The 18,443-nt window shown below is 35.2% G+C and overlaps 1 protein-coding gene across 1 annotated transcript; it reads left to right on the top strand.

Moving 5' to 3' along the window:
- The first annotated feature begins 6,257 nt into the window (after nucleotides 1–6,257).
- Nucleotides 6,258–7,531, top strand: LOC110704784 (RING-H2 finger protein ATL33-like). Its single transcript, XM_021882592.1, has one exon. It carries the CDS (start codon nucleotides 6,558–6,560, stop codon nucleotides 7,089–7,091), a length of 534 nt encoding a protein of 177 aa, XP_021738284.1. The 5' UTR covers nucleotides 6,258–6,557; the 3' UTR covers nucleotides 7,092–7,531.
- The last annotated feature ends 10,912 nt before the right edge of the window (nucleotides 7,532–18,443 follow it).

Below are 18,443 nucleotides of genomic sequence, written 5' to 3'. Positions count from 1 at the left end.
TTTTCCACGTATCATTGTGCCGTCCGGAATGAGTTTAGGGCCTACGTACTGTGCCCACTGTGCCCAGGTTGTCTCGCAGGGGATCGGCCAGAACTGTGGTGCATAGGTGTTCATGTAGGCAGCCGACTGCAACAGAGGGTCCACCCAAGGCCGTTCTGATAGTGAGTATGTAGCACAGACTGCTAGCACATGAGAACATGGGAGGTGGAATATCTTCGATTTGTTGCACGTACACGTTCTCAACTGGCAGTTCACCGTATGCTTGTGGCCTCCTTTATTACCAACTCTCTCTCCCCTCTTTGTTGTCACTTGGTAAATATGCAATCGCCGGTTATAGGCATCCACTCTATGATATCTGGCTTTAGCGGTGTTCTTCTCGAGGATGGCAGTGACCTTTGGGGGGTATGGAAGTCCCTGATCAGACCTAGCCTCAGAAGACTCCCTTCTCAAAGTGAAATACTTGTTAACTCTGTGAAAGGTTAACTCGACAAGGGACATAATCGGTAGAAACCGAGCTCCTTTCAGCACATTGTTGAATGTCTCCGAGAAGTTAGTAGTACATATACCATACCTGCGACCACTGTCGTGAAACAGAGACCACATAGGGAACGGAACTTGAGCAATGTACTCAATGGCCTTGGGACATGCCTCACCAATGAAACACAGATCAGCTTGAAGTTTTCTTTCTTGCCTTTGGTACGCAACGGCCTTGAACATGTCTCTCATGTCGTTACTTCGCACGTGAGTCTTCAAGTTAGAGGCTATGTGGCGGACACAAAACCTGTGATACGCTCGGGGCTGGGTGAATCCAACATTGGGATCATTCATTGCTGCAATGATCCCAGGATGCCGATCAGAAATAACACAAAGGTCATCCCGTTGCGTGACACGATCTCGAATACAACCTAGGAACCAAGACCAGCTGGAAGTGTTTTCCCCTTCAACCACCGCAGATGCAATAGGAAATACTTGGAAGCTTGCATCAACACTCGTAGCAACCAACAGTGTTCCTTTATACTTCCCGTACAAGTGCGTCCCATCGATACAGATAACAGGCATACAATGTTTAAAGCCATCGATACAAGGACCGAAGGCCCAAAACACTCGTTCAAACACTTCCATGTTGCTGTAGTATACACCATCCACTAAAGCTTTGTGTTTCCATACGACACATGTTCCCGGGTTCGACCGTAGGAGTGCTTGCATGAAGTGGGGAAGTCTACCATATGAACTCTCCCAATCCCCAAATATCTCAGCTATAGCTTTCTCCTTGGCATACCACGCTCGTCGATACGGGACACCGAAATGAAATTGCTTCGAGATCAGTTCCTGTATGAATTCCACTTTCAACGAAGGATCTTTCCGCACAAAGGACTTCACATACTCGGCTATTACGGACGAATCCAAGTGTGGGTGATCATTAGATAGTACTTCACTGACACATGTCTCCCGATGCGGGCCTTTGTACGTGACTATGGTAAAACCACGTGAGTGCTCACTCGATTTGGTACCCCGTAGCATCCAACCACATTTCTTCTTGCATCGCAGATGTAGGACACCATCATTCGAGGTCACTGTGGTGTAGAATTGATTCCTCTGAATAGAATACATCTTCACCATTTCTTGAAGCAGTTTCTTGCTCTCAAAATACATTCCCTTCTCAAATTCTCCCCCGGGAACAAAAGAGGTGTGGCTACCCGACTCGGCCCAATACTGATCAACTTCATAGTTCTCGGGTACCTCACTGAAACAAGGTATGGGAGTTTTAACCAACGGCTGACCATCTTCCACCTGTGTAGGTTCATCATCCCCCTCTCCGTTCTCGTCCTCATCATCCATTTCCGCATACACATCATACACCGACAATTCATTATTCACAACATCATCAAAATGATTAGGCTCTTCTCGAAACGGTGAACCATCATCACCTTGCATAGGAGAGTAGCTATGCAATTGCATCGGCGAAGATGCCACGGTGTTCGATGACGACGGAGCAGGCTGGCCGAACACTGTCACGCGTCCCCCCGCATGTACTGGTGAAGCTATATGAGAACTAAAAGGCAAGTGAAATTGGTCGTCCTGCATCATTCGAGTGAAAGAACCCATCCCATATGCATTCGATGGAATGTGGTTTGCGGGCTCTTGGAAGGACGCGGTGTTGTAATCAGAGACATATGTAGCTTGCTGTTCTGCCCGAGTACTTTGTTGGGTACATATAGGCACTGTTTCTACATATATCTCATTGGGAAAACCCTTCATTCCTACCATGCTCCTCAAACCTTTCAAATGTATGTTCGTAGAGACAGGTAACACTTGCACCCCATGACCAGTATCACACCTCATTTTAAGGTTCAGTTCAACAGTCATAGGGTTTGAACCAATACAACTGTGAACCTCACACAGTCATGTTCGGTTCAAGTGTTATAAGGTCCATATTCCCTCCACTGTACTCCACATTTGATCCATTACACAAAATTTCACCTCCCCATCAACATAACAACGCTACATTTTGTCCAGCCATATTCTACATAACAACCAAAACACATTTTACGTAAACCCGTTAAATCATCCCTAAATCACCACAATCAAACAAATTTTTTTTACATACTATACAAATTAACTACTAAGAACCCCTAAATCACCATTATTACACAACAATGTAGGTAATTACAATTGTTCAAAACCTAATAATTATCAACCATTGTCAACAATTTTCAACAAAACCAACAACAACAATTCAACATTACCAACACTAACAATATCAACACTAACAATTCAACAATTACCAACACTAATAATTCAACAATACCAACACTAACAATTCAACATTTTTAACACTAACAACTCAACCTCATCAACATTTTAACCCAATTCCAAAAAAATTAGAAATCACCAACATAAACCCTAGAATTTAAAATACAAACAAAGTTGAATGAATACCTATTTCAGGGTGAGGGGAGTGTATAGTGGGCTACACGGAGGGCGACGGTGGAGGTGACGGCGGGCGATGGTGGAGGTGGCGGCGCCGGCGGCGGTCTATACGGAGGAGCACAAGTATGAGAGAGGGGGGGATTAAGTTAGAGTTTGGGAAAGAAGGGGTTTGAGAATGAAGGAGGAGGAAATGAAAGGATGAAATACACTGGTGCAGGGAAAAAAAAACGACAGAAACGCTGTCTGAGACAGCGTTTCATTAATAACCTTAAACGCTGTCTGAGACAACGTTTATAGTTCCAGAGTTAAACGCTGTCTGGGACAGCGTCTTTCGTATAACTGTTTTTGTTTTTTAAAAACATTTTTATAAATAAAAGGCAATTACAAAAATTAAAAAAAAAAGGTCAACAACAAAGACGTTGTCCCATACAGCGTTTTTAGGTTGATTTTTTTAAAAAAAAAACTCAGGCATAAAACGCTGACCGAGACAGCGTTTTAGCCTGGAAGCTTAGTTTGGTAAATACTTTTGCCACGCAACCATTTTGGTTAATATTTGCCAAAATTGGCTCACTTTGGAAAAACGTCCTTGAGATTAATTCTACTCGTCAATTTGTCATACCAAATAGGTTCAAACCTTGTACATGACAAAAAAAAAATCATCAATTGTTTTTTTTGGATGAATTTTTGGAAAAATTTACTTAAATAATCCCAATTGTTATCGTCTTTATCGATGTGTGCAAAATAATACGATCTAAGTTATTTATTATCAGCATCACCATCTTTTACAATAATTGTGCGAAAAAGTACAACGGCTAGTGGGGTATCTCAAGGAATATACCGCCCAGATGCTCTTCCATAAATACTAATAATGTCAGCAATTTTAGAGCACTCCTGTAGCGTCGCTTTAGCAAAAACGATATTGTCATTTGCAAAAAATAAGTGGAAAACCCAGGGAGCACCCCTGCAAACTTGAGCACCATATGAATTAATCTCTCATTTGCCACCTTTGTTAAGAGCCCTAGAAAGGTCTCTATATAAAGGAGAAATAAGTAAGGTGATAGGATCCCCTTGCCGGATACCCCTAGACGACACCAATCACATTGTATCACGGCACATTGCCACATGTCACGCACAATGCCATGTGTCACAGTGCATAACCAGGTGTCACGGTGTATTGCCACGTGTTGCGACGTAGTTTCTCATCTTTTTCCAATTTTTATCCTAAATTGCACCGCAACACAATGTAGTTCCGTGTGTCACGGCGCATATCCGTGTGTTGTATCCAACCTCTCTATCTTTTTTCGATTTTCAATTTGTAAATACCGACCTACTTTCGAATATTTGACATGAATTCGACCACCCGACGAGACGAATTCAGCACTCCAATACCATCCTAAATACTACATCTGTTACATATTATGTGCAACTTTCGAATTTTTTATACCTCATATAAATAATACCCTAAAATTGCACATAATATGTAATAGAGGAAGTACCATTTTCATTAACCTGAGACCTAGACTACAACGTAATAGTTCCACTAGAATTCTCTATTTAAGTGATTCAAAAATCTGAGACAAGATTAGAAGGTGTTACCTTTGGACCAAGCATAGTGGTATAATCCCGAGGGCTATATCAATTTTTCCAACCTTGGTAAATTCTTTATTTTAATCTATTCATTTTGATTTTTCATTACTTCGAAGTTACTAACAACTTATTTGCGATGTAGCAATTTAAAAAGCTCGTTCGACGGAAGTGATTAATCCTTCTTATTTTAATTGCTTTATTTATTTATTATGATAGTATCATGTTAGGGATAATTTAATTATTAGTATCATGCTAGGTTAGGTTGCTTTCAATATTTATTTGTCACATTCTATTTTGTGTTATACATGATTTTATTATTTTATTGCTTTAATCACAATCATGTTAAGCAAGACCAGCATTTGAAAATCACTAGTAAATTACTATTCCTTCTATAAAATCAGCTAAACATATTGGACAATCTACATCATCGATCTTTCCCTAGTGTCTTTCAACTCATTGTACTAACCCTTTTTGGCGAACTATTCAAGCTAATATTATAACTCGGTTGAATATTTAATGCACATAAAAGGTTGTCCAAAATAATCTTATTATTAGTATGTTAACTGTTTGGTCACAATATTAGCAATTATATGTGCATTAAATATTCAACCGACTTAGTATAATTTAGTTTGGAGCAAATTGAATTTCTGTTTGTATTTTTTTTCGATTGCAATTATACATATCGTTATAAGTTTTAAATAGAGTCCAATACGGGTGAAATTGTCTTCATGATTCAATTTTATATCATCATCCCTGAACCTTCCAGTTGTGTTTCATGACCACATGCAGTTAGCAATCTCATGAATTGTGAATGAGGTATAATCTTCATGGAATAAAAATCGTGACTATCTTTGTCCCTTTCTTTAAAATTCATGAACGAGTCGGGTTACAAGTTTCCTATAAACTTGTTGGCGGCTCCCTACTTGTCTCTTATCCCTTTCGATCCAATATCAATTTCACATCTTATATTACAATGATTGACAAGCACATTCACACATACTAATATGAAAAAATTATTAACATTTGATATTAATAAAGTATAAACCAAGACGAATCTAATAAGATCCCACACGACTATATTTTTTTTTGTTATAAATCATCACAACTAATCAAAGTGCAGTGAATGAATAATGTTTAAAAGTCAAAGTGTTGCACTTAAAAGAAAATGGAGAAATTAAAATATCTTTTATTACCTTCTATTTTTTACAAATTTTCATATATGGCTAGCCACACCGTGTGGCCAGGGTTACTTATTCAGGGGTTACTTGGTCAGGAGTTACTTAGTTAGGGGTTACTCGGTCGGTCAGAGTTTACTCGTTAAGTATTTTGGTGTGTGTTAGCCGGTCACACGGTGTGGCCTATCACATAGAAAATGCGCTAACCGAATAACCCCAAAATAAGTAACCCCTAAATGATTGACTAACCCTTGAATAAATCACCCTTAAATAAGTACCCCCGGCCACATACATGGTGTGGCTAGCCACACGGAAAACGACCGTCTATTTTTTAATTGTTAAAAAGTTTTTTTTAATAACAATTTAAATTTTTTAAACAATAACTTTTACCAAACACCAAATTTAATCAACTATCTTATCAATTTCAACACCTTATCCAATTCAGCTACTCCCTTAATTTATCAGTTTCATTCTCATTTAAGTTACTGTTGCCATACATCCTAAATTTTAAATGAACAGGCAAACAAGGTTTTCAAAGCATATATAGTAGTATCACTCATAAAAGTCGTTCCTTTTTAACAATAATTATTATGGTGCCACATGACAAGCTCATAAAGACAACATTATCATTACTTACACTCTTTTGTCTTAACATGGTAATGCCATCATCAAAATAGCATTCCCCTCAATTATTGAATTTACAAATTTGATTGGCAAGTTATAGAAACACCACCCACCACCCACCACCATCCACAACCACAACCATTAAACCCCTTTACCCTTTCTTCCTCTTATAATCATTCAAATTATTATTCCTCAAAAAATTCCACCTTTATTTTACATCTCAAAAAAAAAAAAAAAAAAATGATGTCATCTATTAGTTTCATAGTTATGCTACTAATAATGATCATCATACCCACCATACTATACACCTTCTTCTTCCTCATAAGCTGCCCTCCAAACCCTTTAGACCTCCTACGCCGTCTTCGGCGTAGAACCGGTGTCGAAACCATTGATCCATCAAGAAGGTCATCTAAAGTGGCCGAGGAAGAAGACGGCGAAAACACAAGTAACAAAGATAAAAACAACGTAGAGTTAGTAATCGCTTCGAGCTCGACACCAGGGAAAGATGATGTAGATTGTCCAATATGTTTAGCTGATTTCATAGAAGGAGAAGAGCTTAGACAACTCAAGATTTGTAAGCACTTGTTTCATAGGATTTGTATTGATAAGTGGCTTTCAAGTCATTGTATTTGCCCTATTTGTCGAACTATTGTTAGTCAAAAACAAGCTAAGATTATGAAAGAAAGAGAAATTAATCGTGTTTTGGCTGCAAGAAGGGATTTTGATAGGCATGATCATTGGCAAGGTTTGCCTGATTCTGCTGGCTTGGTTTGAGTGAAGGAAATTAAAGATTTTTTTTTTTGATTGGTTGGTGAAATTAGGTTGATTATTCTACCAAAAAGAGGAAAATTAGGTACATTTGTATATTTAAATGTTGTTTATTTGTGTGTGTAAGTATTTTTCTATCTTAGAGTATTGTCCCTTGTAATAAGGGTTTGCACATTTAATCTTTTTTACTTTAAGGAAAAAATTAGTAGTTATTTTGTATGATCGAGTAGTTTAGCGGGTTACGTAATTGCAATTCATGAAAGGATATTATTTTTCTATTACAAGTTGCATTAATTAAAATTCTCTAAGCGAATGTTATAAAAAAACGAAAAAAAAAAAAAAAAGATAAGGGTTGATTATTTAAAGTTACTAGGATTAAGTTCGTGATTTAATTTGCTTGTAAAAGACGTATTTAAAGATATGAAAGTACTCGAATTGTTTTTGCTATAGTCGAGTTAAAGATAGTATTCATGACAATGGAGCTACTTAATTTATGCATTTGTAAAGTTTAAGTTTTGATAGAACTTTGATCTTGAATCATTAGATTATGTTATTCAGATTTGTTGAATACTGTTCTTCTCTTGCACTATGTTCCTTGCTATCATTGAAAATAAAAAACATCTACTAAAATGAGTAAAATCTACTCATGCTCTACGGCTCTTATTTTAGGTCTCAGTCCGACGGTCCGACCCATATTTTGGGAAAAATTTAGCCCTTGGGCATCATCTCTTTAAGCTTGCAATGTACTCGGATATCTTAGCCCATATGAGGGTTAGGACCAGCAAAAAGCCCGCTTTGACCAAGCCAATTTTGACTTATTTGGGCTTACAAATTGTGGCTTGAAATTGGGCTCATTCCTGTTTTTAGGCCTAAATAGACTCATTTTTTGCCGAAAGCCCAACTTGACCCGTGCCCACCTTCAAAAATGAGTACAATATCATTTAATTATACATATACTAGTATGTTTGTAGAATAATGAATGTCAATAATTTTAGTTAGTTTGAGTGTGAGTATTAGGGGTGTTGATGAGGCGTGCCTGCTCGCAAATTGCTCACTGCTATACTCAGAATAGTTAAAGCTAGCTCGAGCAGGCTTGTCTCGAGTGTGGGTTCGGCTCGAGATATTATCCAAGCCTGAGCTATACTTGGCTCAGCTTGAAAGCTCGAATATTTTATATGTTAATATATTATTTTTATATAATAATTTGTAGCCTATAATTATTTATTGACAACTAGGTCTTGGAGGTTATTGTCATATATGGGGGCTATATTTGAGGAATTTTTGATATCAATTAAACTAACTTTATAAAAAAAAAAACAAGTAAATTTGAGAGTAGGTCGAAAATTTATTAATCAAGTCCTGAGTCGAGTTCGAGTTGAGCCTTAAGTCAAGCCAGTTTTGGGGGTTTTGAGCTCAGACCAAACTCGATCGAATTCTCAAGCTCGATGAGCTACAAGCTCGAGCTGAGCCCGACATTACCGAGCTCGAGCCAAGCCCGGGCTCACCATTATCGTATCGAGGTCAAGACGGCCTCGAAGGGCTCAGTCTAGGCTCAGCTCTTTAACACTCCTAAGAGTGATGTTCAAATTTTGTAATTGAATCTTGTTTTCATATATTTTTTTGCTTTGCCCCTCTCTCTACACTAAATTGTGGAAGAATTTTGATTCAAAAACATGTAGTAGATATAAAGGTGATCAATGGGCGGGGCGGGCCAAGGTCAAATTTTTTTCCATTCAACGGGTCGGGCCGGGCCAAACTTCAGGGCGGAGAATGTGTGCCCAAAGTCGCCCAAACTAGGCGGGCCGTGCAGGCTTTTCGGGCCAATTTCAGGCTGGGCCAAAAAAACAACTAAAATTGCATGCCCAAATTTTTTTAAAATCGGGTCGGGCTGGAAAAAACTGCCCAAAGTTCGCCCAAAATTGGGGCAGGCCAGCGGACCGGCTCAACTTGATCAGGTCTAAGTAGATATAAATAAATGAATCTTCATTTCTAATTCTGAAACTTGAGTTCTCAATACTTCTATTTAAAAAAAATATTCATTGCACATTGAAGAAAATTACATTGTTCATTCTTTTTTGTTACAATAATTTAACTTCTATAATATTCACATATTTCACCACTTAGATGATATTTGATGATTCATACATAGGAAAAGTATGAACATGTAGGATTGTTGATGTATACTGGCAAAGTATCAATTTTTTATATTTTTTTTTATAAATATAAAAACATGTACTCATAAATTTAAAAATATGGATTGAAATTTTGAACCCGAACTTAATATTTTTCTTAATAAGCTCAACATATGTTGTTAATCTTTGGCCTTGTTTAGTAAATGGTTTTTCATTATGATTGACTTTGGCTTCTTCATTTAATCAAATATCCAAAAATCTATTTGATAAATGGCTTTTTGATAAATGTTTTTTTTTTTTTTTTCTTCTTTTCAGCCAGCTAGCCAAAATACATATGTTACTAATAACACCAATAACCAATTTTATCTAATGTGTTTTTAAACAAATAAAAAGTCGAACAGCTAACAAAAAAAATGAAAAAATAAAAATACAAACAGCAGATCAAATAGTCGATAGCCACGATCAAATGTCAGATAAGGCCTATACGAGTTAACATACTTGTGCTAAAATGATACGGTGAAACGTGAATAAATTAACAAGTTTCCTCATCAATATCTTTCATCTATATTGCAATCGTTAACACGACAACTTTTGGGGATACAAGAAAATGCAAAAGGGGAAATGAGGTTTGAAAAACATGTGCATAATATAGATAGCACATCTTCCATGTTACACACGAAGTAGTACGTATCTAGCACTAAACCGTCAAATTACAGGAGTGGTGGAAATTCCTTCGTCCAATGAATAAGCAATTGTGGCCCCGTTTGGTAATCAGTCATAAACAATGGTAATACAAATGAATTTAAGTGTAATTTAACTAGTAAAATAACACTCTAATATTCCCATATTAATAAATCTCGTTCTCATACTTATGTTTTTATTCATAAATGTCCATTACCACCTTCAAATTAGGGCTGAGCAAAATTATCCGAAAAACCGAAAACCCGAAAATCCGAACCGTAACCGAACAGAAAATTAGGGTACTCGTTTCGATAACCATAACGGTTCGGGTACCCGATCCGATAATTTGTTATCGGGTACGGTTATCGGGTATCATTTTAAAATTAACGGTTACCCGATCCGTTCCGATAAGCAATTTTTTCTTATTTTTTTCCTACTTAAATCTATTTATCCAAAATCTAAACTCTTACTTTACTTCGTAATCACTTCATAATTTAAATGATTAGTAACTATTAGTAATTTGGTCATGATCATGTGGTATTATTGTTGATTAGTGTTGAATGATATCATAATAACTATATTATAAAGTCTAAATTTTTATTATTGGATATCATATTGAGTACCCGATAACCGAACCGAAAATCCGGGTACCCGAAGTTCGGGTACCCGAACTTATTGGTTCGGATAATGGATATCATTTTTAGTGTTATTGGTTATCGGGTACCCGAACCAATAGTGTTAACGGTACGGGTACCCGTCCCATGCTCACCCATGCCTCAAATGGTATTGATAATGAAAATTTGTGATCCAGGAAAAAGACATTAATTTCTTATACAATATAATTTCACTTCATGTATACAAATTCATTCACATTATCACAGTTAACAACCACTTACCAAACAAGTCGTTGGTAACTAAAAGACTTGTTCTCTTCATCTGATATAAGGTTTTAACAAAAAAATTCTAATATTGGTCTAAATATTTTAAAACTTGGTCTTGTCTAGTCTGAATTTGTCTGATGTGGTCTGATCTCGTCTGCTTCTTCTTGTCATTATTTAATAAGTGTATCTGATCTGATCTGAATTTTACTAAACTGATCTAAGTAGTTCTGGTCTGAATATTTTAAAACTTGGTCTGATCTAGTCTGAATTTATCTGATGTGGTCTGATGTCGTCTGCTTTTTCTTGTCAATATTTAATAAGTGTATCTAATCTAATCTGAATTTTACTATTGGTTTAAGTAGTTCTTATCTGAACAAAAATATAACATAAGTTTCTGAAATAAGTTGGGTATGCATTGGTGGAGAATTGAGGCTTGAAAGGCCTGACTAAGCTGGCAAGCTGCTAGAAATTAGCCAACTTACTTGACCACCGAATGCCACGCCTAACAAAAGACAAGCAAATAGTGTTCCCTCACGTAATTCTTTCTTAAGTCCTACTAGTAGTTTCTAATTTAGCAAGTACTACTAACAATCTTAGACTTGTTTTACTGTTGTTCTATTGTCCCATGCTTGATAGTTACTTATAGGTTCATAGTTATCACATATTTTTTTTAGAATTTGAATTCTAATTACCTCATTTTTAATGTGATGGGGAAGAAAGGGATGATTATCAAAAGGGTATGTATTTGTCAAAATTTTTAATTCTTGATTGTTGGCAAATTGACCTCCATTCGAAATCGATCCCTGAGATCGAGTTTTTGTTGTTTCTTTAATTCAAGTCATACATCTGACAATATGGGGCAAAAAAATGAAGTCTGTTATTATTATTATTATTATTATTTTTTTTTGGTAAGGTTGTTTCAAACTTTTGTTGAACACGCATGTTATGTTGTAGAAAGAACTCAAAGAAGTATTTTTACAATGGTGAGTTCTCTAAATAGTGAAAAGATGTGTTGTACGTAGTTATTAAGGTGGTGTTTGATAGAAATATTAAAATTGGAGTGGAATAGAAACAAATAAGAGGGAGAAAAAAAAAATCATTCAACTCCCACCTTTTTATTTGTTTGGTTTAATCATGGAACGAATCACTTAAATTTAGCTCATTTTCTTTTTGTTGAGGAGGATAAGCGTAATTGTTACCTTGTTACCTTAGGGTATAGAGAATTAACAAATAAGTGAAAATCATTACCCTTACGTAATAGTAATTATTACCCAAACCTTCTAATCAAACACTTGATAACGGTAATAGTTTAATTGAATTTATTTTCACAAAAAATCACTCTTACCAAACATGCTCTAAGTGCATACACAATAGTTGCTTACTTGCTTATAAAATCTCTTCCTTTCACCTCACATACGTCTAAACACATGAATGCCCCAAAAACAAGAAATGTCCTAAGTTGCCCAATTCTATTTGGTTATTATTTTTTCAAATGCCTTATTCAATTCCTTTCTCTTAAAATACAAAAATAAATAAATTTTAATCTCTACCTTTTAAAAAGTTTAAAGTTTAAAATAATTCATAGTATAGTGTTTGATTTTTTTTTTTTTACTTATATTTCCTCATTAATGTTAATTGTTTCATTATTTTAATTCTTAATAATAGTGTGCGAACATTTATACCTTAAAAATTTATGTTTACATTATTTACCTTATTAATTTTGTTGACAATATAAGGATAAACCGAAGAGCTCTAGGACACGTACCGCATGGGTAATTGTGACACGCGCTGTCACACACATTAAACACCCTAATAATAATAATAATAAAGTTGGTGGTCTCACCTCTAACCTCTTTGCCACATAATCATACGCCTACTATGCTTGCATGCTGCAACATGCTCAATATGTGAAATGGTCACATGATGACTAGCATATATTCTATAAGGTTTTTGTAGTCAATTAATCTATTACCAAGTAGTTTTAGATTCAAAACTCACTTGATTTGGCTTGACATTCTCAATATGTGAAATGGTCACATAATGATTTGACTAGTGTATATTATGTAAGGTTTTAAAAGTCGTTTAATCTATTACCAAGTAGTTTTAGATTCGAAACTCACTAGACTTGGCTAGGCATTGAACCAAGGCTTTATGTAACACCACCCTATAGCCCCCCAAAACTGTATTATTTTTTGACAATTATAAGAGGCACTAAGGGGTGTCACAAGGTGCCCAATCTGACCACTGTCTACAGTGTGCTTGAGTGCATTTTTCCTGAAAATCCTAACTACGAAGTAAATTGTAAATTAAGTCTAGCTTTACTTTTTTCTGTATACTAATCATGAACTTTACGTTTGTCATCTATATGTAACCGCACCACCCTAACCCTAACTCCATAAGTATGTAAATTGTATGTTCGTTTGATGTAGATTAATTAATTGTTTATAATTTGATAATGTTTTTTTGGAAAAGAGGAATTCTCATTATCAGCTACTATAAAGGTAATTTCCGACGCAACATGTGAATATGTGATTGATGTAAACATTCATTCCAACTCTATAATAAAATTAGGCCTTGTAGCTTGTACATATCCCATCCATCTCTAATGATAAATATAAGTTTCTCAACATGAAATACATATCATGTATCTTAAAGGGGTATATTTGTCATTTTAGCTAGTAAAATAGGTTAAAATTGTAAAATTGTCTAGAACCATTATATTCAAAGCAAAATTAGAAGAGCATCAATGCAGGAACGAATTGAAGAGCTTCAATGATGAAATGAAACTCGACAATCGGTTTCAATGGAGGAAAACAACACCCATACCCTTTGGGTTAACCATGTACTTTACTTCTCCATTTTTATTGGGGTTTTCGTTTAGGAATTATGACGGTGAACGTAGGTGATTTACAAGATAAAGCAAGATTATTGGGAAGAGGGAGATTGAGGAGGAAGAAAAAGATGAAAATGGAGCAGATTGTTAATTGAAGAAGAAGACTCAACCCAGAAATTTAGTACATTAAAAATAATATAATATTTATAAAGTTCCTTCTATTTACATATCTGTAATTTTGAGATACAAGCCTTGTATCTCATGTTGAGATACCGGGGCTCCCTCGTCTCTAATAATGTGTCTCATTTTACTTTTACGATCTCTAATATGTATTTTAAAACAATTTTATCTTCATTTCCATAAGTATTTATAAAAATTAAATTTTAATTAAATATACAATAAGATGAATCCAACAAGATCTCACATAATCATATTATTTATTACTTCATTCGTTTCGTAATAATCCCAACACTAGATGTTGCACAAAGTCTTAGGAAAATTATAGGGTGGAGACCAAAAAGATAATTTTATAATATAAAGCGTAGTTAGTGAAAATAATTTAATTGTTAGTAGGAGAGAGAAATAAAAAAAAAAAAAAAAAAAAAAAGTAGTGTAAGAGGGGTTGATAGGAGAGAGAAATAATAAATAATAGTGGGTCCTTACCATATATGGAAATGTTGCAATTATTATAAAATAGGGGTAAATAAAAGTATTGCGATTATTACGAAACGGATGGACCGGGGTATACATTAACGACATTTTATGGTAAAAAAGATTTTAAAATTTGACCCAAATTTTTGCAGCGAGGTAAAAATAAAGGGACGGAGGGATTAGGGGAGTACTATTTTAGAACTATGCGCAAACACAAATATTGCGAGTACTAGGAAATAAGCTGAAAAGAGCATATATAAGAGCACTTACTAGGACATAAGTTGTAAAGAGGATATATATAATATTTTTGGATGAGTAGTGTCCCTCGGCCAAGTGTATTATTCCAATAAATGGTTTGGTTAATTACGGAGTTAATTATTTAGTGAAGTTAAGTGATCGAAATGACTAGCTGGAGGCCTTTTTGATCAGTGAGAATATTATAATTAGTCTTACAACTTGCTCTTGACTAAACTTATTTGGTCACACCCTAAGCACGAAATCAAACCGTGAGACAGATTGGGCCAATGGATCATATATGTTTATATATGAGCCAATGGCTCATATAGTATAGATAAATATCTTGGAATTTGGGTTAGGAAGTGCCAAAAATCTAAATTTATAATCGTTAATTATATTCAAAAGAATTAATGAATGAATCAGAATAAAAATCAAGCGACGCACAATTATTAGGCCAAGCACGTAAGACCGAACCTACGCAAGGTCTTACGTGCACCCAACGAGGCCCAGTCGTAAGGCTAGCCTCGGCTAAGCATACATATGCCAGGTGCAAGCCTAGCCACATGCGCACACCAGCCAAGGCACAACCCGACAATAGCACTACACACACGTAAGACACAACTGTAATCCCCCGTATTTTTAAATAATTTATAAATGAAATTTTATTTTATTTATAATATTTATTTGTATTTTTCTAGAATTTAATTTTGAAAGTTTCAAATTATTAATTTGGGTTAAAAATTATTTAAGACTAAATTATTTTATGAACCTATATCCTACAATTCATGATCATAAAAACAAATCCTAACCCATTTGTTTATTTAATTGACCCATTATTTTCACGAGGCCCAATTTTACACCCTACAACTCTCTCCTATAAGTACCCCATGAATCTCCAAATATTTCCCACACAAAAAGGTTAGTATTATTTTCTTTTCCCTTTTATTTTTCTTTCTTTCCTTCCTTTTTCTTTTCTTTTTCCTTTTTTTATTCTTTTCCTTTTTTTTTCTTTTCTCTCTCTTTCTTATTCTTTCCTCCTTCCTACGTGAGCAAAGCTCACTGCCGCCTAAGACTGCTCGCCACCTAGACCTACCGGCACTGCCTGCAGGCCGCCGCCCCTGCTCGTCGGCGTTCTGCCACCAGCCGGCCACCATGGCCTTTCCCCCTTCTTCATCCTTTGTTTCTTATTATTTTCATAATGTTTATATAATTGATTTTTGGGTTTTGGTTTTTAATTGTTTGAAATTAGTTTTATTAGTATGAAAAATTATATTTTGGTAGTTTAAATTCATATTTTCAGATTATTAGTGTTGGTATAATTTTTAGATTTTATAATTTATAAACCTAGGGTTTTATTTTTATTGAAATTGGGATTTTAGGGTTCTTATGAACAATTAAAATGGGGCATTTGTTCCTAATGTATTTCTAATCATTAATTAAGTACAAAAACATGTTTTAAGAGATGTTTTAAGGAGTTTTAAATCAAATTATATTGTTGGAAATTAGTTTGGGAATTAATATTTGATTATTGATTGTAATCTAGGAGGTGATTATTCCCTATGAGACTTTTAAGTGATTAAAAGTGGCACAAAGGATTGTTTACACGAGGTACGTATATGTCTACTTTGTTGTAAGTAGTATTATGTTTAGGTACCCAAAAAGAAAGAACTTGGTTTCATGTTTAGAGAACTCTTGGATGGAAATTGTTTGGTTAAACATTGAATTAATTCATGTGCTTACGTTTATGAGACATGTTTTGGTGAATTGATTATGTTTGTATGGAATTATGGATACAAGCATGTTAAATTATATTGGATTAATTGTTTGTATGGAATGTTGATAGAAGCATATTTTTATTGGATTGGTTTGTTAACCACATTTGGATTATTGAAGGATTGGAATTGAATGATTTAAGTGGAATGAGTTATTAATTATTCCATGAGGTTATTGTTATTTTATTTATTACTCAAGCATGACTTGTTAGTATGTTGAGTAAAGGTGGATTATGCCGAAATGGCTAGGTGGGTTGACTATGTTCAACAATTTTGGATATCTTGGAAGTTTAATGGAATTAAAGGTCAATTTGTGATGTGATCATCGTTGTCCTAAATAAGATTAAAAGTGAATTATATGTATGATTATTATGTATGGTTTACTTGAATGAGTCGGCTATTAATTAAACTTGTAGTTACATAAAGTGAAACATGGATGAGCAATAAAACTCTGGAAAGGGTGCACTTCTAGAGTATTGAAAATTTGGGTTGGGGTACATAGTGGTAGCCCGTGGCTTTCCGAGGCTTTTTTTTTTATCAACATGTCTTCTTTTCTTTTGGTATTTACATTTTTATTTTATAATGAAAGTTAGATGGGATCCTAGACTAACTTTTTGAGAATGGAGTCGCGCCTATTCTTGCATCGCGCTATATTTTTTTCTTAAATGGTCATTTGTGACCAAAATGATTTGGCAGGTTGGACAACCTCATCTATTGCTTACTCCTATTGAATTAAATATAAAGAGTCAAGTGGATTGGAATCGGATAGTGAGTATGTTGAATTGATTGAATTATTTTAGTGTGGAGTCTTGGTTAATGAATTCATGTTGAATATTCTTTATTTTAATTAGTTGAACATGTTAGGTTTGGTGCATTGTAGCTTCTATGTACTCTATTTTGCTGATTGCGTTCTTTTGTGTGTTTTCTTTTGGTCATGGCCTTCGCCTTTCAATGACCCCATGATGATCCAGTTATTAAACTTGTATTATTGGAGAGCAGTATTGCATAGGTTAGCTTGATAATGTGAAGTTCAGGGATTTGGCATACGCATTGTCAAGGGATTAGTGTGATTGAGAGTATTCATTCTTTGTGTTGAACTTATTTATATTTTTTTATTTCATTTATGATTTGGGTTTTGAATATTGGTTTGGTTTTAAATAAGGGCCTTTATGGTTCCAGTTTGTAAGCTTTGACTTATTGGTTTTCTAAACTATGTTATTTTAAAGACTTAAGTTTGGTTTTTCCGCTGCGATATTTTGATAAAGCCTAAACGTTATAACACGTGGCGGTAGCTTGCCAATGATTTTCCTATATTTTATTTAAAGTAAGTGGTTTGGAAAAGAGAGAATTATTGGGGTGTTACACCAACAAACTAGCCTATGCGCGCACGCGGGCTGGCTGTCTGCATTGGCTGCGTGTAGTAACCGGGTTGGCCAACATGCACCAACATGAAATAGCACAAGGTCAAGTCTTGTTGTTGCCTTGGCGTGAAAGGCGTGAGCCTGCTACCTTATGCCGCAAGGCTAGGCCTAAGCTAGCACATGCCTTGGCGTACAAGCAATGGGGCCCACAAGTGTATGTGTGTGCATATGTGGGGTCCATGTGGCGCTTGATGATCGGTCGTATACTAATCATATTCCTACTAGGTTTATACTATTAAGGAGGTGTTTATTTTTGCGGGTTTGATCGTGTGGATGGATTATCAATAGAGGGATTGCAGTTGCGGTTCTTAGCTTCGTTCGTATTTACAAGCACGCTTAAAAGGTATAATCTTTAGAGTAGAATATATGCTTTGATTAATCTTTTGAATTTTACATGGATTTGAGCATTAGGTTATTTCTGCACTCGTAATTAGTTTAGTGTTAAACCCAATAATTGTCAGTACTTACAACTTTACAAGTCTAAATACATATGACAATGATGGTTATAATGATGCATAATTGCGAAAATAGTTGGCTTATTTTATCTGAATTTATTATACCTTGACATATCGATCCTTATCGAAAGAAAAAAGATACCTCGACAATGGGAAGTTTTGGAGGTGCTCAAAAGGTAATATATTTCAACTTCAATCTCCTTTAGTTTCACCATTTTCATTGAGGATGTCAACAAAGCGAGTCAAATAGGAGACCCGCCCCATCGCCTAATTTCGTTTGGTAGGTGGTGGAGAG

This window comes from Chenopodium quinoa, unplaced genomic scaffold (genome assembly GCF_001683475.1).
Source record: "Chenopodium quinoa cultivar QQ74 unplaced genomic scaffold, ASM168347v1, whole genome shotgun sequence".
Taxonomy (NCBI): domain Eukaryota; kingdom Viridiplantae; phylum Streptophyta; class Magnoliopsida; order Caryophyllales; family Amaranthaceae; genus Chenopodium; species Chenopodium quinoa.
Note: the sequence above shows the minus strand (reverse complement) of the source record. Positions and strands in the feature narration are given on the sequence as shown.